This window comes from Meriones unguiculatus, chromosome 5 (assembly GCF_030254825.1).
Source record: "Meriones unguiculatus strain TT.TT164.6M chromosome 5, Bangor_MerUng_6.1, whole genome shotgun sequence".
Lineage (NCBI taxonomy): Eukaryota > Metazoa > Chordata > Mammalia > Rodentia > Muridae > Meriones > Meriones unguiculatus.
The window spans coordinates 109,223,787-109,244,470 of NC_083353.1; the positions used below are offsets into that span (position 1 = coordinate 109,223,787).

The 20,684-nt window shown below is 50.2% G+C and overlaps 1 protein-coding gene across 5 annotated transcripts in view; it reads right to left on the minus strand.

Moving 5' to 3' along the window:
- Positions 1 to 648: 648 nt before the first annotated feature.
- The window catches only part of Cacna1c (calcium voltage-gated channel subunit alpha1 C), a 483,983-nt gene continuing 463,947 nt past the window's right edge, over positions 649 to 20,684 (minus strand). For all 5 annotated transcript variants that reach the window (XM_060384021.1, XM_060384019.1, XM_060384018.1 and 2 more), the window contains 8 exons: positions 19,499 to 19,626; positions 18,860 to 18,994; positions 16,996 to 17,348; positions 14,316 to 14,441; positions 11,814 to 11,920; positions 11,030 to 11,133; positions 9,185 to 9,520; positions 649 to 7,469 (listed from right to left, as the gene is read on the minus strand). In XM_060384021.1, coding sequence (XP_060240004.1) covers positions 7,167 to 7,469; positions 9,185 to 9,520; positions 11,030 to 11,133; positions 11,814 to 11,920; positions 14,316 to 14,441; positions 16,996 to 17,348; positions 18,860 to 18,994; positions 19,499 to 19,626 — 1,592 coding nt within the window. In that variant the 3' untranslated portion in view covers positions 649 to 7,166. The remainder of the gene's footprint in view (positions 7,470 to 9,184; positions 9,521 to 11,029; positions 11,134 to 11,813; positions 11,921 to 14,315; positions 14,442 to 16,995; positions 17,349 to 18,859; positions 18,995 to 19,498; positions 19,627 to 20,684) is intronic.

Below are 20,684 nucleotides of genomic sequence, written 5' to 3' on the forward strand. Positions count from 1 at the left end.
TGGTGGGCTGGGCTGGGCATGTGGCTGAACTTGCCAAAGTTAAGGTAAATGGCTGTTCAGGCATTCCTACAGGATCCAGAGCTCCTGAGGAGTTACAAGGGCCCAGAGTCCAGAAGAGCAGTCATTCACTGGGCAGGGGACAGGTTCGTGAGCAGATTCTCCCGCCTTTGTGGAACCCCTGCAACAATTCTGTTTTTCATGAGGATTATTCTGGAAGCCTTGTCTGAGCCAGTTTAAGTCATGGTAACCACAGAACCTTGCATTTGATTGCTTGCAAAGTAGTTTGAATCTTACTTTATCTCCCCAGTGCCTTTCTTTCTATGTCCCCTCCCCCTTTATCCCAAATCAGTTATTTAGGGGACAGTGCTTCTGTTTTCAGGCCTAACCATTTCATTTTTCGTATGTTGCCTCCTTGTTCGCCTCTGACCATCTCGGTTGACCCTCTCATGTGCAGAAGATCGAAACAATGAGACCAATTGCAATCATGACGTTAGGGACTATGGTGGAGTCACACCCTCTTTCTTGTCCCCACTTTGAAGGATCCAATTCGAGTGAAATATGGAGGGTTAAATCTATTTCTGTGACCTGTAGGGAACAGGAGAAGAGGCCAGGTGTGGAAGAGGGGTAGATACTGATTAAACCAAGATCGACATTGTTAAGAAATTTATTTGCAATTCTTTTTTGCGTTTTTGTTTGTTTTTTAAATAACATCATTCCTTAGATAAAAATGCAATCTTACAGGAATATACAGTAACGTCTCACACAGAGATGGACCCTGAAGCTCTCCTTGAAGGCTCTCCCTTCTAGATTCCCTGGCCTTGCTCGAGGGGGGAGAAGGCGCAGCAGGCAGGGCCTTTGACAACAGGATTAGTTGATGATTACAAACTGTACAACAGTGTTTACAGTAGTCAGACTGTGGTGTCGTGGAGCCTGGAGGTGCAGGTGTGGGGTGGGCAGGTGTGTATGAGTGGCACAGAAGCCTGTTCATCTCTCCATGCCTCTCTGGGAACAGGCGCGGCACGTGGCACAGGTTTTCTTGGGGACATAAGAGCGGGCCGAGTAGAGACAATGGAGAGTGTGGGAGGGAGAGGCTTCATATGGACCCTTTACCTGGAGGGAAGTTTCCCTTAATAACACTGGCAGGTTTATGTAGAGTGGCAGTATTATGAGGGTAGCAGACATCGCAGCGCTCACTCCTGGGGACCCGCCACCCTATTTCTCAATGACTTTCTTTTCCCACAGGTCGTTCTTAACTGCTGTCATCACAGAGGTGTGTTAAACCCAGTTGTTTCTGTGTCATCCATGCTGTGCTCAGGGCAGTGGGCCAATAGCATGTGTCCAAGCAGGGTAGGATAGATTGGTATGTGTTCTGGTAGCAAAGCTGAGAGGTGGATTTTGAGTCGAAGGGACAGGACGGAGCTGTGGATGTATGCTGTGTGCAGAACAGAAAGGTGCATGTAGCTTGTGGGTCACGCCACCGCCTTCTAAGGGGTCCTCTGCAGGGACTGCTCGATTACAAGTCATCTGTCCTCAATTCCCAATGGTTCTCCCCTGCTTTTCACTTTCATGTAGTTCTCCATGCTGGGAAGTCCTAGGAGGCAGAGAGCATCTCAAAATAAAAGCTAAAGCATTTGCCTAGCATGCACAAGGCCCTTGGTTCAACCCCCAGTACCTTCACATTGCTCCAAAAAAAAGGGGGAGGGGGAAGAAAAAAAACTTTCCCGATCCCTATACCCTCTGCTTTCCCAAACTGTCTCTGTAATGACCCTTCTAAGTGGTGCAGAAGGAAATTTTTAGGTGGCAAGTTTGCAACCATTGCCTCATTTCTGCTGGAGTATATGGTGCATCACTTATTCTGTAGACTTTATAGCATCATAATTTAGATTCTGAAGAACTGGAGTACACAGGATTTCCCATGGGGATAAGGAGTTTACACCTCTAAAGCAGTGAGCATCTGAGACAGTTTGGTTCTGGTCAGATGACATTTACATTTTCATTGTGTTTTACCTGGCCTTGTCTTCCGAAGACCTATGAGAAATGTAACACAAAAACCTCAATTCAGACCGTACTCACAGTATCAGATTGGTCTGCAATGCTTGATATGTCCAGCTATATTCTCCAGCTCCCTTTTAGAGTCAGGTTAACAGGTTTTCCTAACATACCAAGAAGACCAGGGTTTTTATCATATATTATGCGGATCAAACCTCTTAAGATGGTTGGAGGGAAAGGGTGAGTTCAAGAGTGATAGCATTTCCTCACTGTAGGTGAAGAATACTGATACCATTTCTACCTGTGGAAATTGTCCTAGTTTTTCCCACATGTCCCTCTTCAAAGATGTCTGTTATAATACGACATCATTGCTAAACGTGCTGGGCCACATTCATCGCTGTTCTGGGATACACAGCCACAGGTTGAACAGGTTAAACGTGCCTATCACAGCCATCCCCTTCTGAAGAAAAAAAAAAAATCACTCTGTGGCCATCACCACATCACTGTGCCTTGTAAGTGTATGTGTGTTTCAACTGTCTCCCTGACAAGGTGACAATATGGCACACAAAACACTGTAAGAATCGGCAAAGGGCTCCTTTCACCTCTGTTTATTTCACTGGGCTTGTAGAGGAAGAAGAGGAGGAGGAAAGGTAAAAAGAGAAGGGGAGGAAGAAGAGAGGAGAAAGAGAGGAGGAAGAACGGTGAAAGGCTTAGGGAGGTGAAAGGCTGTTACTGACGTCATAAGCAAGATGCTTTCCCCCTCACAGCCTTTCAGGATGCCTGTGTCCATGGCAGCTGCTGCAGAGCATGGACTTTGGTGAGTGGGACCCAAGCTCCCCCAACTACTTTCCATTGGCAAATTCTTTGGCAGATGCAGTGGAGGGGCATCTGTGGCCGGGTAAGGACCACAGCTCTCTAGCTAGGCTAATTTGGATAGAAAAACACCTAGGGTAGAATTTTTTTTTCCCCATAACTTCTAGGCAGATTATGGAGCCATCAGTCTTTGCTGGGGCTGTCATCAAGGTGACCAGACAAGGAGCTGCTTTCCATACGATGACACAGAGGAGATCAAGACATGCCCTTTCCTCATCCCTATACCCCTCTACTTTTCTCTGGGCTAAGACCTGCTTCAGAGCCAGGGCTCCGTAGAAGAACAGAATCAGCCAGAACACTTAACAGCCATTTCCAACTTCCCTGGGCTCTGGGTATCTCTTCTGAAATCCAGACACTCCTTCCTCAGTTCCTTGCTCCATTCTAGCTACTGAATGAGAACATTTCAGCCCCCCAAGGTGGGTCCCAGGAAGGAGGGGCCATCCTTGGACACATTTGAAAAGTGGTATGACCAGGCTAAAAACCCTGACTAGCAGATTTTACTCCATCCTTGACCTGGATGCTTGCTCTCTTGGCCTGCATTTAAGAGCAGTAGGAGTGTGTCACTTGGCGTCTACACAGCAGCCACCTTCCTTCTATTGACTTCCAGGGTCTTCCAGAAATGTGCTGACTTCAGCAAAGGAAGGGCAGCCTGCTGTGTTCAGCTGGGTTTGTCTGGAGCTCTAGATGGTTGAGAAGACTGAGAAAGGAACACAAATCATCTCTTTGTACAAGTACCCAGAATTTGCAACCAATGTGCCAGAGGAGGATAAAAGACACAGTTGGGCCTTGGATTTCTAGTCAGGGTAAGAAGGTGGGAACCACAACTAATAGAGGAAAATCTTATAGTTCAAACAAGGCCTAACCAAAGTCTCTCTCTTTTAACCTGGAGACGTGAATGAGGACCAGGCAGGAAGGAACTTAACTGGACTTTGTACACTATGGCCACACACATGGAAAGATCGGAAACAAAAAGACACAGAGCTAGTCATAGGACAGGTGAGAGCACCTCTTCATGTCCCTTTGGTCCCCAGCTTTGGGCTAATCCCTCTGCTATTCAGGGACTGTCAGGATTGCAGAAGCTTTGAGAATTATGTTCAAAACAGTCACTGGGAAGAGTCCACACTGAGAGGAGAGGAGCTAGTCTGGTGTAGATGTTCACAGGCTTTCCTATGCCCTGTGCCCCGCTGTCCTGGTGTCAGTCTTATTCAGGTGGTCATGAAGCCAAGTTTTAAAGGGTAACCAAGGGTAAGGGGCCCATTGTCCCTGATGATGCCGTTCTTGCAGGGTGTCAAGTATGAGTGAAAGGCTACTCTGGTCTTCTTGGCCATAAAGAACAAGGCAGCCAGTGGGTAGGACTGGTCTAGGGAGGATGGGTTGGGGAACCACAACGGGCAGAGTCCTGGCAGGAGCTGCAGGAACTCAGCCTGTAGCTTATGCCACTTGTCAATGGACTCTGGCAGTGCAAATCAATGAATCTAAAGGAAAGCAGAAGGTAGCTAGAGGAGACCGAGTAAGCAGAGTAAGGATGCTTGTGTGTAGGATCAACCAAACATCATATTTGCATAGGGGTCAGATGTATATGAGAACCAGACAGCCAGTCAGAAGGGCTCAACACTCAAGTCTCATCAACACGGCCACAGAACCTTGTAGAAATAAGACAAAGGATGCTATCTCATCATTATCTCTAGAAACCCTCATGGGTGCTACAAAGGATACATAAGGATACAGCACATGGAAATCCAAGGAGAAATGCTGTTTCTAGACTGGTTAACCTGCAAACATTAGGAGCCTTTCTCTACATTTTCATGAAACAGCCTATAAGAGAGCAGATTCATCTTCACTGAGGGACATCCCTGCTGGAATTTCTAGTAGATTCTCACATACTCTCCCCCCCCCCAAAAAAAAAGGCTTGAAGGACACTGGGAATGGAAGATACCCCATAGGTAAATTCTGGGTGAATGGTTGAGTCTTATTTTCCCCAAAGCCCTTCTTGTTCAACCATTCTTATTAAGACACAATCGAAGGATCTGGCACTAATTATAAGGGTTGCTGATGGCAGATCCAAAGGAGCCTAAACAAAAGCCCCACACATCTGTTCCTTTCAGCCCTGTGAGATTCTAGTCAAGATGCCCGGCTTTTCCGCCTTCCTGCTTCAGAAGAAGGAAAGGATGTGTAGCTTCTGTAGGACTACAGTTCCATCCAGTCACTATTCTCCAGCCTCAACTATGGCTCTTTGTGTTTGGGTAAATCATTTATCAAAGGTCAACCTGTCCCACCACTGCCCCCGGCTGACATCTGAGGTCACCTCATCCTCTCAGTTGAGATGCACAGGATGCTGGAGCATTTTGGATCAGTATCCACAGAGAACAGCAGAAGGCAGCAAGTGAAGACCTGGATGAAACATGTCCTGATCTCACAAAGCAAGATGCGGCATGGACAGTCTTACCACCGTGTTTTGGAAAGACTGAGGGATTACGGAACCAAAACACAAGGTATGCCAAACGGTACCTCCCAGACCTGCCTGCGGAGAGCAGAGTGAGGACTTACATTGCAGATCTTTGTCCACTTCTCAAACTAAAGAAAAACCATCTCTTCCCCCGACCACATATAGAAAAAGCACTTAAGAGCTCGAAGGTAAAGCTTGTCACACTCCAAATACAAAATGATTTACTTTACATGCAGCAAAATATACAAGAAGTGGATTTTGAAACAAAACTTAAGTCATTATATTTGCTTGGCACAATTGCAATTCAGTTTTAAAAAAATATTTGAAAAATACTGAAACTGACCTGAATTCAAGTATAACAGTTTCTTCAACAGAAACATCATCAATGCAATAAAACATTACACAGAATATATCGAAGCAAAATGTCTTCTTGAGTTTTTCCCTTAAATTTCGTGTTTTTTTTTTTTAAAATAGACTTTTAATGCGGACACAACTCACAATCGTATTTTAAAATGGATATTATTGCATTGCTTTTGCATATCTCGTGGGACAGAAAATGCAGTTACCGATTCTCGTTTCAGAAGCAGAAGCAGAGACAGTGATTTTTTTTTTTTTTCTGTTTTGTTTTTTTGCTTTCGAATAGCCCCAGATTCAGAACTCCCTGCAGTCAAACCCAAACCGGGATCTATGGACTTTTGTGCGGGGGGGATGGAGGGGTGAGGGGTGGGGTGGGATAGGGGTGAGAGTGGGGTGGATTGCGCACACACACGTGGGCGCACGTACGCACAGACGACCCACTATGGACACAAGTGTGACACAAAGATGCCCATATTTCTTCTCTCCTGAACCTACCCGTACGCCCAGCATAGAAAGGAGCCCAACTCAACCGCCCAGGCGCACAACACCTCATCCGATTGCTGGTTAACCTGCGGATTTGTGATGATCGACCACACCAGAAAGAAAGAAAGAAAAAAGTTGCTCTTAAGGAAATTGTAACACGTTAATGGGCAGACACAGAGCAGGTAAAAACCCCCTAAGGTGCTACTGAACCCTCGCTCCGTGGATGGTGGTTGGGGGAACCGCACCGGTTAAAAACAAATAAAAAACCAAATCCGACTTAAATACGCAAATGTGGAAACAGTGAGTGAGGCTGCGCAGTTGTAAACGCTCTTCTTCCTCCCCTCCCTGTGGGGAAAGCATGACAAACAATAATAAAGAGACCAACAACCCAGGAAAACCGCATCAACATGCTGACGGGAACCACCAAAGCATGAAACCCAGAGCACTGGGCAGCCCCTGCGCCCCCGGCCGGGCTAGCCGAGGGCCTGCAGTGTGGTCTGCGCCGGCTCCCGCCACCTGCATCCCGGCTCCTGCAGGGGAAGGATCCTGAAGGGCCCAGACCTGCAGCGCTGGGAACCTTGCAGCCGCCTCCCCGGCCCCTGCAGGGGGCGCTGGCCCGTTCCCGCCATAGATCCCTGGGGCCCTGCTCCACAGAGACGGCCAGGCTCAGACAGAACGAGTGCAAATGTCTGTTTATACAAGCAAGGGGGGAAAACACCCTTTCGCTCAGGGGGGTGGGGTCCTTTGGGCGGTGCTGCCGCGGGGAGGTGCTGGAGCCCCGCACCGCGGCCTTGGCCTTCTCTCCCCTGAAAAGCCGACTCCGCACACCGCCCAGCTCTGAGGCTTGTCCCGACAGCAGTGAATGGAGACGCTGTTCCGGTTACCTCCAGGTCACGAGAACAGTGAGGCACTTCTGAAACGAACCCATTAGGAACATTGAAACGAATAAAAAACAAAAAAACAAAACAAAACAAAACAAAAAAACCCAAAAACACCCGCGTCTCGCCGGCCCCGAGGACTACAGGTTGCTGACGTAGGCCCTGCTGTCCGGGAGCGCCTCCTCGCTCCGGCCTCGCCCCAGGGCGTATGCGCAGCTCTCGTCCTCTGGGACCGCAGCCCTGTCCTGCCCCGGGTCCCTGCAGTTCACAAAAGGTAAGAGGGTGCCGTTGGGGCTCTGCTGGGCGCCCCCGCTGAGGATGTTGTCTGCGGCATTCTCCATCTCCTCTATTGTCATGTCGCAGGCGTCAGCCAGCTCCTGGGTGGTGACCTCGATGAACTTGGGATCTTGGGCAAACTGTCCCAGTCCTTCGGAAATCAAGACCTGAAAGGGGGGGGGGGAGACAGAAAGGGGGCGTGGTCACTGGAGTTCCACGCTCGCTCCCGGAAGATGCAGTCGCAGGCTGGGTTATTCGGGCAGCTTCAAAGCAGAACATCCGTGTGTACAGACGTACACCTACCTGGGCATGTGTGTATGATGTGTATATGCGTGCGTGTGTGTGCATGCATGGTGGTGTGTCTGTATTTGCGTGCTGAGAGTGACACAGGGAAGTGGAGATGGAGCATGTACCAAAGAAGTGGGCAGGCACAGATCAGAGGAGAGGGGTTTAGGCGGGAGGATTCAAGCACTACACCCTATCAGGAGAAACCTGCAGAGGGCCCTCGGGCTCTGCTCCGCTTTTGCACAGGCAGATCTTAGTCCGTCCTTTCTTTTCTTTCTCCTCTTTGGCCCCCAACACATCTTTCATGTTGCCCTATCCAAGAAGCCTTCACTTTCCTTTGGCGAGTGTTAGCCACCAGCCCCCTCCCCTGGCTGTCTGTCTGCCTTTCCAGGGCTCCCTGTGTGGGGCGTGTGCTCTGCTTTTGTTTGGGAGGGCTGTGGATGACCATCCTGTGTTCACTCTTCCTGCCTGCTGCCGGAGTGACTAGTTTTACAGGGAACGTTATTATATCTCTGAGCCAATGGGTAGAAGAACATGGCAGAGTCTTTTTCTTCCACAACTCTTTCCTCGTCCTCTTCCTTTTCCTCCTTCTCCTCTGCCTGCATCGCTCCCGCTTGATTATTTTTCAGGCACCCTGCCTGTTCTGGCCACAGCATGCTTACTCTTTATCTGTCCTCACCACCACAGTGGGAGCTCATGGGAGCTGAAACCCATTTTCCCAATGCCTCCCTCCACCTACAGCCTCTGCACCCAGGAAGAGTCTCAGAGATGTCTGAGATGAATAGAGGACAACCAGGCTCAAGCGAAGAACTAGTGTTTCGGAGCTGGCAAGGCCCAGAGGCTGCTTGACCCAACTCTAGCTCTCAGGTCCATCTGCGCCCACCACAGAGGCAGCCTCTGCTTGACAGGTCCGGGGCTGGCGGCTGACTCCTTTACAGACAGACCTCCCACTGGGGTGAGCTTGGCTGGCAAGCCTTCCCTCCTCCAGTTCTCCTAGGAGATGGTTTCTAAGGACCGACCATGCCACCCTCCTTTTGGGCTGTTTCAGTTTGCCAAAGTACCCTAAAATGTAATGCTAAGGTTGGAGTAATGTTCCTCACGGGCAGAGGACTGTGACATTAAAATCTCTCTCAAGGAGGAAACGGAAGCTCAGGAGAGAGAGAGAGAGAGAAGAAAAAAATTTCGCCTTGGACTCTAATGCCACTCATGCATTGGAATCACTGGAAACCATGAAAACGTCAGTTTCCCTTGGCAAGCTTCCAAAGCTCTGGGGTGTTCTACTGAGCTGTCAGAGTTGGGCACAGTGAACCCTGGCCCTCTGTGTAGGAACAAGCCCCAGCAGGTGTGAACACTGGGAGGCAGCAGGGCTTTCCTTAGGGTTCACTGGCCCCCACTTTCTCTTTCTGCCTCACACCCAGTGGCCATTGTCTGGTATGGTCATGGTCGTAATTTTCTGCAGGCCAGGCCTCCTTCAGCATTTCCCCAGTTTACACACGCGATACACAATCTACTTAGGAAAGAGCCAGGCCTCCTCCTCTGCACCAAAGTCTCTTGCTTTCTGGGTCCCCCCTCTCCCCAGGGGCTTGAATTCACTTACCGCCTCTACCAGGCTGCTGGCGCTGCCGTGGAACTGTCTCCCCGGAGCTCCAGCCTGGCTGGGCACCATGAGGGAGACAGGCCGGGCTCTCCGGGCCATGCTGCTGCCCCCACTACAGGCCGGGCTCTCCTCTGACCAGGAGCTGCAGTGGATGGATGGGAAGCTGCTGTTGAGTTTCTCGCTGGACTCGGCCCCCTCCAGCCGTAGGGTGGGGATGGGCTGTAGGGGCCTGCCCCGGCTGCCTGGAGTGACAGGGGGTGTGGGGCATGGCCTGGGGAATGTGGTAGGAGAATGGCTTCTCTGCAGGAGGGGGCTCAAGCCTGCCACTGCCAATGCCTGTGGACACAAGAAACAGGAGTTACTAGGAGTAAGGCCTTTGAGGCACAGTGGCCGTCAGAGAGACCTGGGCAAACCCAGGAGTCAATGTTTTCACTTTCACAGCCCGTCACGCAAAGTGTGTTCTGAGCTCCTTTTAATACGAGACTGCATCCTGATTAAATGATCTCCGCGTCTGCCTTCTGTCCCCAAATGCTCTCGAAAATCTGCATTCCCCCGGTCCCTGGGACTCTCTCAGCAGTGAGTGTCCCCTACTCAGACGTGAAATGTTTGTTGAAAAGAATGACATTGTGTGGTGGGGGGGTCCATCTCTGGAAGACAGAGAGGGCAGGTTGGATGTGGCAGAAAGACAGACAGGGAAACCTAGTTCCCCACCTGTGAGCACGAAGACAGACCGGCAAACCAGCCCAGAGCGACCTTTATAAATAGCACCCATAGTGCCCCCACATCCTGCTTCTCTTTCCTCTCCCCCCGCTTGGGAGGGTCCCCGGCGTCTGGGTACTTGGAAATCTAAGGGAAGCATAAAGCTATGTTCATTATGTTGGAGAGTTGACGAGAATCCCTATTTAGGCCGTGCTTTGGCCTTGGAGCTGAAGTGATAACAGTTTAGAAAACATGTATGTGTGCATGTGTCCACACATGTGTGCACATATGCACACATGCATACATGTGCACACACAGAAAAGCACGTGGGCACGGGCATGTGCGTGCGCGCCACACAGACAGACAGACAGACAGACACACACACACACACACACACACACACACACACGATGACAAATAGGCCCCAAAGAGAGTTTGTAATTAAAAAGATAAATTGGGAGCTCAGGTGGGGCCTCCCCCTCGATTTGTCGAGGGTAATATGCTTGAAGTTTCTACATGTTCTCAGATACTGAGAGTGCGATACCAATGTTTTTACTGTCTCGGCTGTGCTGTGCTGGGATGGATTTTATACAGTGAGTCTCCCAGGTCTTATCTCCTTGGAGACTATTCCCCACTCCCACCCCCACCCCCGAAGTCCAGCCTAGTCCAAAACTCCCCGTCCTCTTGTCTTAGTCCCGTGAATTTGCTGTGATTTCAGACAAGGCCACCTCGCCCAGCATTCCCTATTCTCAACCATGTTGTTGGCACGGGCTGCCATCATTTCTGCATGGCAGTGGACAGACTGCTCTGAAGTTCAGGTTTGGGGTCCCATCAAACCCTAGGTATACTATCTCTGCTCCAGTGTGGTGCTTTTGCAGCAGCATCAGGCAGCACACAGGGGGTGGGTATTTGTGCACTGTAAGGAGAAAGCTCCTGAGCCCTGAAGCTTCCAGCTAGAATCAGGAGAGGGATCCGTACCAGGGTCTCATGGGGACCTGCCTTTCAGCATCGCAGTCTGTGGTATGTGCAGAGAAGTGGATGGCCCTACCCGGGGGCAAATGTACAGAGGTCTGAGAAGGGAAGACAGAGGGGTCTGCTATCACCCCACGGAGGTGTGGCTTGTGGCCTGCCCACAGGTGCCAATACCTGATGATGGACCAGATGCAAGGGCAAGGCTGTCTTCTGAGAGATGTCTCCTCCTTGATCCTTTTGTCGCTTTAGACACTCCAGATGGAAGGAGGCCCTTCGACCTGCAAAAGTAGCCAGAGAACCAGAATGAGGGCACAGGTGACGGCACTGACCCGTGATGGCCCGGCTAGGGTCTGGATCCGCAGTGTCTACCAAGGGCCGTGTATTAAAGCCGTAGTCCCCAGTTTGGTACAATTGAAGGGTTGGCTGAATATTTAAAAGGTGGAGCCTCGTGGGAGGTTTTCTACCATGGGGATGTATGTGTCTTTAAAAGAGATTGTGGGACACTGGTCTCTTTCCCTCCTTAATATTCCAGGCCAGGAGGCAAAGGACGCGTTTCCCGTCATGATGTGCTACCTAGCCACAGGCGGAAATGCAATGAGCCGAGCTTCCGACGCTGTGAGCTCAGACTAGCCTTTCTGGTTTTTAAGCTGACTGTCTCGGATGTTTATTCCAGTTGGCTGAAAGAGGCCCCCTCTATGGTGAGCTTCAAAGGTTGGTGCCACGGGCCCCAAGCTCTTTTTTATGCCTCCGCTTGTCTCTGAGGCATCTGAGTAACCGATGTCTGTGCCCTCTTCCAACCAAGTCTGAGCAATCTTGTCACTCCGAGTGCCTACCAGGCCATCTCTAGAGGCAGCCTAAGTGTGGCCCTAACAGTGTCTCAGCTGTCACTTGGTGTCTGACCATTGCCATCTTGGAGGTGACTACTTGCCCACGCCTGCAGATGGAGGTATGAGTTTACCTAGAGAGGCCGAGCGAAGGAAACCCCTCTTTGGAGACTGCCGGAGCTCCCTCTTGTCCTCCTCTGGAGATGTCAGTTGTCGGTTTTCATCGTCCTGGTAGGAGAGTCTGGAACAGAGAACCCTTAGTGCTGTTCCCGAAGGCTCAGAGGTGGCCCCCGTCAGGACAGCTGCTAGCCCCAGGAAGCAGTTTTCATTTTCCTTAGTTAAGGCACAGCCCATCTGTATGCCTGCACTGTAGGTGTGGGGGAGCACGCAGCAGGTATGCTAAGAAACCCGTGTCTGCTCTCAGGCATTGTCGTTGATTCACAGGCCTGCTTGTTGGGAGTGTGGGGGTCACAGCTCATGATACATATGCTGTGCAGAGCCTTGCAGTTGATCTTCTTGTTTGTATTTCCCCCTGGGGTGAAGATTGGAATTCAAAGCCTCATGCATGACTGGCAAGTGCTCAATGAGCTCCTATCCTAGCCCAGAGCCTTCCTTGCGTTTCTGATCTCAGCCAGTGGAGGCTCTCTTGGGCATAGAGAAAGCTGGGAAAAGAATTCTAGGTCCATATAACATTCTCTTAGAAGTACCCTGGATGTCCATCTTTATAGGTCTGTGCTGCTCACTATGTCCATTCTCAATGCTACCACAACATCCCCGATCCCTCCAATTCTCCCCTGCCTGGCTATCTCTTCACCATTAAGAGCACACAAGCCACTGCCTGTAGTGGCCATGCAATCATCTAGTTGGCAGAAAGCCTGGCAGTGGCAGACCTCAGGGCATCTAGTTGATGACTTCCAACCTTTTTGATGGGGCACCACAGAGAGAACTATGTTATACAAACCCACGGTACCACAGGCGTACCTCGCCATACGAGACATTCCCCTAACTGCATGCACTACTCTCTGATTATTTCTGTGCTACTTTCGTTGGCAATCTTTTTTTCAAAGACTCTTGGCCATCACCCACCGAAGTAACTTCATGACCCTCTGCTGGCCAGTCTTCAGTTTGAGAAGCACAGCTGTGCTCCAGCCTTCGGTGATATAGACTGGATCACAGACTGTGCTGCCAATGATAACCTTTGGTTAAGTTTATTATTATTATTATTATTATTATTATTATTATTAGTTCTCTTGCAGAGCTGAGGATTGAACCCAGGACTAGGATCATGCCAGGCAAGCATTCTACCCCTGAGCTGCGCTCGCAGAGCTCTTTACATCTTGAAGGCTAACACTGTACTGCCTGTTTCTTTTGGATCCACCGCTGCAGCCAAGCACAGTGATTCTGACAATGTATCTAGGGGAGTTTGGGACCTGAGAATCTCATATTCTTACACTGCCAGGCCTTGCTTCTGTTCCCAACTAGACAATCATCCCTATTACATTTTCGTCTTACTTGGCTGTCCTCACTCTTGCAGACAGACCCGGCTTCTGCTTGGCGTGGCACACAGCTTCAGCTACCCCACTGCTGGGCTTGCTCTGCATGTCCCTTGGCCCTGCTACCATACTGTGGGTAGCTGGCTAGAAAGGTCCACATTTTCTCCCTCTTCTGATCTCTTAGCTTCCTAATTAGTTAATAAAATCTCTGGGTTTCAAAGGTGGCTTATTTGGAGTCAGGCAAGTATTCAATAAGAATCTTTCCATCTTGGGCTTTTTTTTTTTTTTTTTTTTTTTTTAACTTTAAGGGCCCAAGAACTTGGTGCGTACTGAAGCACCTTCAGGCAAGTGAAGGGTTTCTGTAATAGTCATAAATATCCCACGAGGAGCCTAGAGAGGCATATACTTACACATATACTTCATAAACAACATTAACTTATCTGATATATCCAACATCTTCTGTCGTCCTTCCATTTTATCTATTTGTAACAATTATCATTGATTTAACTGCAGACTTACGAGGTACGGTGTGACCATTTGGCACACGTAGATAATGTGTAATGACTAAGTCTAGTTAGTTATGTCTATTTCCGTAAACAGTCAAGTCCACTGACTGATACTCATCAGGCATGCACAGTATGTAACGGAGGCCCCCATCTTTTTGTAGGACTTTGTGGGTTGGCACCTTTGAGGCCCTCTTTTCTAGTTATTCACAAAATATATGCCACTCCAGCTCTTCAGAGAACCCGTTCTTCTAATCAGATGGACACTACAGCCTCCCAGTGGACCTAGATGGGAGCGAAGTATTCCCAAGAGGACTGAACTAGCGTCCCCAGGTGTGGCAGCTATGCTTCACAGGGCAGCCTTAAAAGGAGCTGTTCTGTAACGGGTTTATTTAAGCCATCAGTCAACATGTACACTGACTCACACTAGAAAATAACACCTACGACTTGATCACAGTCCCAAAGTTTAAGACGCGGTATTTAAAAGGTTTCCTGGAAGTGTCCTGCTGTGAGACAACACAAGCTGCAGAGGGAATCCCGGGCAGGTGTGACTGCTATGCCATTGTGAGGAGGGATCTCAGCTCCGGAGTCCCCTGTCCCCTCCTACACTTAGGGTGGCCTAGGCAGGGAGGAGACTTACATATCTGTGGAGAGCAGGCTGGGCTCACTGCAGTACTCAGCGTCTTCCCCCATCCTCACACTGCAGGTCTCATCTGGAAACATCTCCTGACTCACGGTGGCCCCCTGGCTTGCACGGGAGTGGCCCCTGTAGCATCCGAGGGTGGGGAAAGGTGTCAGGATCTGCGAGCCCTCCTGCTCTTCCTCAGCAAGTAAGATGAAACTGAGCACACACAGAGACACCACACACACAGACACACACACACACACACACACACACACACACACACAGAGTCCCACTACAGCTTCCGGTGAAGCCACAGAGCTATAGATCCTTCAGGCTATGTCAAGGCTCTGTGTGGGAGATTCAAGGAGGTCTCTGAAGTCTGCCCACAACTCATTTACCCTTTGGATCAAGACCTTTAGCTCAACCTGTGCCTCAGTTTCCTCCTCCATAGCACTAGAGTGACACATCCCCTGCCTGACACAGGGGCTTAGTTAGTGAAGTGACTGTCACATTACACAAGCTTGAGGACCAGAGTCCGGTCCTTAGTACCCACAAGGAGAAGCTGGGAACAGCTAGCTGAGTTGGTGAGCTCCAGGCTCAGTGAGAGATCTTGTCTCCGTGGAAGACATCTGATCCCTGGCCTCTGTACACGTGCACACACGAGCACATGTATCCCTACACAAACTTCAACATGCAAGAAGACAGATGTGAGGGAAGACTTGACTTTGAAGCAGAGTCCTGGACTGTGTGGTCAATGCAAGGTGGCACAGGCTAGCAGCTGTGGACAGCAGAGCCTGTAGGTGGCCGCTTGAGGCAACTGACAAGTCCCGGAATCATATTCAGGACATCTTTGTTCTGACCCTGAAGGGAAGGCGCAGAGGAGAAACTTCATACAGGGGGCTTGTCTAAGCAGACAGAATAAGCCCGAGTCTGTGCTGAGCCTGGGCGCGTCCTGAGAGAACCTGCCACACCTGGCTGTGCCTTTGAGGAGAATACTGTCCCTTCTGGGACAGGGCCTCCCTGCCCATCTAATCGTTTGTTCCCAAGTTGTGGTCAGGTACTCTTCCTCTTCCGGTCCATGTGTGCCTCAGTACTTCCCTGCAGCTCTCTTCTCGGGGACCCAGCGTGTCAGGGCCCCAGGTCTGTGGGAACCTACTGTTGTTTTACTACATAGATATACTGTCAAAATGCCTCCTAAATGTTTGCATTTGTATCCATGGATTACTGTTCCTCTCAGCCTTGGTCAGAGATGCTACTTTTCAAACAAGACATCTGCATCACCCTTTCTGAGGCTTGGGGAACATTCAGGAAGCGGAAGCTGGAGGGTTGGAGGAGCCTTGTGAAAACACTGTTTGCCACAGTCTTAGAAGACAGGGTCACCGCGGAGCGGGCGGGGCTCAGGAGACTCCACCCTTCTGAGAGGAGATATTAGCTCAGAGAGGAGAATTAGTGTCTTCAGCGGTGCAACCTTCCACCCATGCTTATCCAAGCAGCCCTAATTAAACTCGGTGGGCCACATAAAAAAGAAAGGCACGGAGGTAGGAGGGAAACCAGTGGGACTTGGAAGGAGACAAGACAGGGTACTGGGGGATGAATATGATTAAAATATGTATGTGTGTGGAACTGTGAAAGAAAAAAAAACTTAAATAAAAGTTTAAAAAAGAAAAGTGAGAGGTTTTCACAAGGCATTGAAGGGAAAAGCTAGCACTAGGACTGAATCCTCGAAGGTGGTGGGAGGGTCTGGTGGCCTGTGTGTAGAGTCGTGGGTCCAAGGGCTCAGCCAGCACTGCTGTGGGGGGATTAAAGCAGCGAGTGTCCCAGTGTAGACAGTAGGTAGGGTGGATGCCATGGCAATGTGTCTGGAATCAGCGGTTCAAGTGTACGGGCCGTGGGGACTTGCATGTAGCCACTTGGAAATGGGACCGTGTGAAAACCAGCGAGCAAGAACGTTGCTCCTTGAATAGCAGATCAGGCCGCTTGGGATTCAGAAACAATGCTTGAGGTTCTTGATGATGTTCTGGGCCAGAGGGAGCAAAAACAGGGCAGTCTCACCAAGAACCTATGGACTTGGGGGATCTGTGTGACCTGCTAGGGCTGGAAGGGCCGCTAGTTAAAGGCAATGTGACAAGATGGGAAGGATGTGTCCTCTCCCACCCCGGCTCAGGAAGCCTACAGTTGATGAAGCAGAGAGTGGGACCTGCAGAAGCCCGTCATGCTAACTCACAGCCTAGAGCAGTTACAGTGCCCGCCACACCTGCATTTCATAGTGGTGTATCCTATAGCACAAGGCAGTGGGGGAAAAGGGGTGAGCCAGGAGGTGGAAGACTTGGAAGGTCCCAGGAGCCATTCTGCAATAGTGCTATAAAAGTGGATACCCAGCCCAATGGCAACTGGATGATAGGCCAGCCTCAGGGATTCGGGAAAGGGCAAAGGCTGGTTTTGTTGCACAGGCCCAAGCCACACATCTTGGAGGATCCCAGGTCAACATGTTGAGGAGGGAGGATAGAAGTCATCTGAGAAACAGAACAGAGTTGCCTTCACTGGGATCGCCATGTGTGAGCAGGAGCAGCTGTGGGTAGCTAGCTGCTGGAGCTTGAAGGCTGAGCAGAAGGCCGAGGGGCCTAAGCCTGTCTTTCCTGGTGTCAGTCTGGGTAGAGTGTGTGAACCCTCACCCCAGGTCCACCCTCCTGCTTACCTCTTAGAGCTGAGCTTCCATGCTGCCTCGTGTACCCGGACAGCGGGGGACAAGGGAGGCCCATGGCCCTCCACAGTGCTGACGGTGCTTGAGTAGCCAGTGGGGTGGGGGAAGCGGCCCAGGGCGGTGTTGTTGGCGTTGTTGATGTTAGCATTGGAGCCCGTGGAGGAGTAGCTGCTGGGGGTGAAAGTAGAGTCCACCAGCTTCTCGTGGGACGGTGACTCGGTGTCACCTTGGTTGTTTCCCGTCTTGTTGATGTGCAGTGGGCGCTGGGTCGTGAAGGTCTGAGGAAAGTTGCTCCGGCTGTCACTTTGGTAGTAGGTGACATGGTTGCCAAACAGGCCTCCTGCCCTCTGTAGACAAGAGAGAGGGGTAGGTGGAGAAGCCTTCTCCATCATCTTTCTCTCTCTACTCCCTTCTCTCACCCCCTCCCCCTCTCCTTGGATGGCAGTGGGTTAAGAAGCACAGGCCACAGGAAGTCAACAGAAAGTGTGTGCAGAAAGGCACACACTCTGGACACATGGTAGAGGGAGGGAATTAGATGTGCGAGGTTCCATCATTCACCCAAAGTGCCAGGACAGGAATTCCCTCCTGTGCCTGGGCAGGCAGGAGGTCTCTGGTCTAGAAACTACCCTGGAAGTTTGTTTCCAGAGGAGCACTGGAGACCGAGGTTGGGGTTGAAGGGCAAGTGTGAGGTGGCTGCTTAGAAGCCAGCTGGTTAGCTTGGGGGAGCTTTGTGTGAGTGCTTAAGGCTGGGGAGAAGGAACGGAAGATGTGAACCAGATTGCTTTGGTGGAACTACAATTGGCTCATGGAGCTAGGAGCTGTATTGGTCAAATTGAAACTAAGAGTGAAGAGTTTACTGTGTCACTCATGTCAAGGCTTCCTTTCCTGCAGGGGATTCTTTGAGATTTGAAGGCAGGAACAAGTGTTTTTCTCCAATATTCTTTCTTTGTCCAAGAGCGAGGGGTGAGGGTGGGGTGTAGTGGTTCGCAAGGTTTGTCTAATCCTTGGGTTCTGGTGACTGGTCTTGGCATCTAGGGTCTTGTAAAGGTGGTGTTCTGTATCTCTGAGGCCATTCACTGATGGATATTTCAGTGATGCCAGAAAGGATGAGGTTCCAAGGCTGGGTATAGCAGGGTGGGCTGGGTTTGGTTCCCTATGTGCTGGGAGCCAGACCTGGAAATTGGGATTGGCCAGAAGTAGAAGCGAGGAAGCAAGATGGGAGACTGCAGTCTTATGGCACAGAAGTGTGTGATTTTCCCCACTGCATTAATATTACCCCAGGGAAAGAGGAAGAGGCCCGGAGGGTCCCACTGTGATCTGGATAGCACATGCTCTATATTAACAGGGCAACCGATGTTTGCCTAGCTGCCACACGAGAGCCCACACCTAAAGTGGCCACTTAACCTGATTTTTTTTTTCCTTCAAGAAAAGCCAGGAGGTTTTTTTGTTTTGTTTTGTTGTTATTGTTGTTGTTGTTGTTTTTATTTAGATATGCCAGATATTCAAATATTGGCGAATAAAACAGGTTTTCAAATTAGACGTGGCCAGCCCTTGCTCCACACCTTTGGACGGAGAAGTTCTAATGGGGAAGTTTCCGATTAGATGGTGCTCCACACCTTCTGATGAGAAACTTCTCCAAGAACACTTCTTTAGAGAAACAGGTTCCTCCTGTCCTCTGAGGGCTGGGTCATGTTTTGAGCTGCTGTGTCATGGAGTTAGCTTGGGAAGGAGGCAGAGAGTCAGGAGATGGCTGATGAAATAGAGTGTGGCTCTCCTCAGGGAGACCAGACAAAGCACCAATTTAGCACACTGGCGCTCCAAATTGAACTTCGTGAAGAATACCAGGCATGGCACTTACCCTGAAGATGTCATCTTCGGAGGCAGCAGACACAGCCTCCTTCATAGCCTTGTCCAACTCCTCTTCAGCCGTCAGGTCCCCAGAGATGGCACGCCGGATCTCAGGACCAATGTCATGCAACGTGCGTAAGCCAGCCTAGAACCCAGAAGGACATGTGACAACCTAGGTCTTTTCTACTGATCTTTAGTCGTCTGGGACCTTGTTGCCCCTCCCCAAGCCTCTGCCTCTCTGCTTCTCTGCCAGGCAGCCGGGCCTCCACGCCAGGAGACGGGCTCCCATGGACAACCCTCCCCACTCCCCATCACCCTAGATTAGAAGGAACTCTTCATCTATCTAGGAGCAATGAAGGCATATTACAGGAGCAGCAAGAACCAGGGGCTGTCTCAGGAGCAGAGGTGCTTAAGAGGACTGTTGGCTGGGAAAAGAAAGCCAGCAGGCCGGTTGAGGGAAACATGCAGGCAAGAATGCAAGGGGGGAGGGCCACATTACCTTCTCACCTTTGGGAAGGTTTACATTGCTCTTAAGTATTCTTGTGACAGGACCTGGCTTCTAGGTAGCTATCAAGACTTGGACCCTGGCTAGCGTTAGGGGGAGGTGACCAGGACCTCTGACTGTGGGCACCCCCTTCCAGCCCCTCACCTGCAGAGACAGTGCGTTCCTCTGTGACGGCTTGCCCACCAGCCCTTGCTCTTTTCGCTTCTTGAATTTTCGGAAGTACTCTTGGATCAGGAAGGTGGCGTAAAACTTGCCTACTGTGACCTCATCATCTAAGGCACATGCATGGAGAGGAGAACAGGATGAGTGATTCCACCAGACCTCCTTCATTTTTTTTTTCAGCATTTAACACTTCTTTAGCATATTAGCTTTAATTTTTTTCTTTTTTTTTAGTTCAAGAGAAAGCATGTAAAAAAGGCGTATGATGAAAAGTCACCACACCCCTGACTGCTTGCTCACTACCTCTTGGCTGCTCATCACATCATTAATTTCTTGAGTACTTTTCTAGAAACAGGTAGGCATGTTCTTGTCCCCCTTTCTAATTAAGGTAAGTTCTCCCTCTCTTGTCCAGGCGGCCTCCAGTTCCTGGGATCAAGTGACCCATTCCCTCCTAAGTAGCTAAGACCAGAAGCATATGCTCCTGTCTGAACCTGGCTGTCTATTTGGTTGCTTGTTTTCATTTTTTCCTCTGCAGAAAAGGTAGGATATTGTCAAGGTTACTTCCCACCTTACTTCTTTCCCCCTCCTGAATGGATGTTGCTAAGTCCTGTTTGATTCCACTTCCCATCAAATGACCGGTCTCCTAATTGCCAACAAAATTCTAGTGGGGTGAGAGGAGCTGGTGCTGGAAAGTGATTTCCCTTCCAACCAGCTAGACTGGCTAGACATGGGTCCTTCCTTGCTAGGCTCGGTGTTCAAGACCACACATGATACAGTCTTAATCTTAGGAGTTAAATGGCAAGGAAGCTGTAAGCCCCCAGGGGAATGCTTCCTGCCCAGCAAGTGGCCCCTTCATCTTGTCTCCTGTGTGAGAGGGACGGATGGTTGGGCTGAGCCTCAGGATGTGTGATGGCCTTCCTGGTCTTCACGGTTCCTTGAGAGGAGCCAACTCTACAGAAGTTCTGGGCTTACCATGGGGCAGGAAAAACCCTGGAGATCCCTAATGAGGGAAATGGGGAATGAACTTGGGCGTCCTAGGTTCCCTCGGGCCCAAGTTGGATGCCTGAGTCTACACTGAACTCACCGCGAAACTGCATAGCTTCTAAGAACATCAGTGTCTGGAGGGACTCCCATCTGTGTGGGAGTGACCTCCATAAAGATGCTGCGGGCA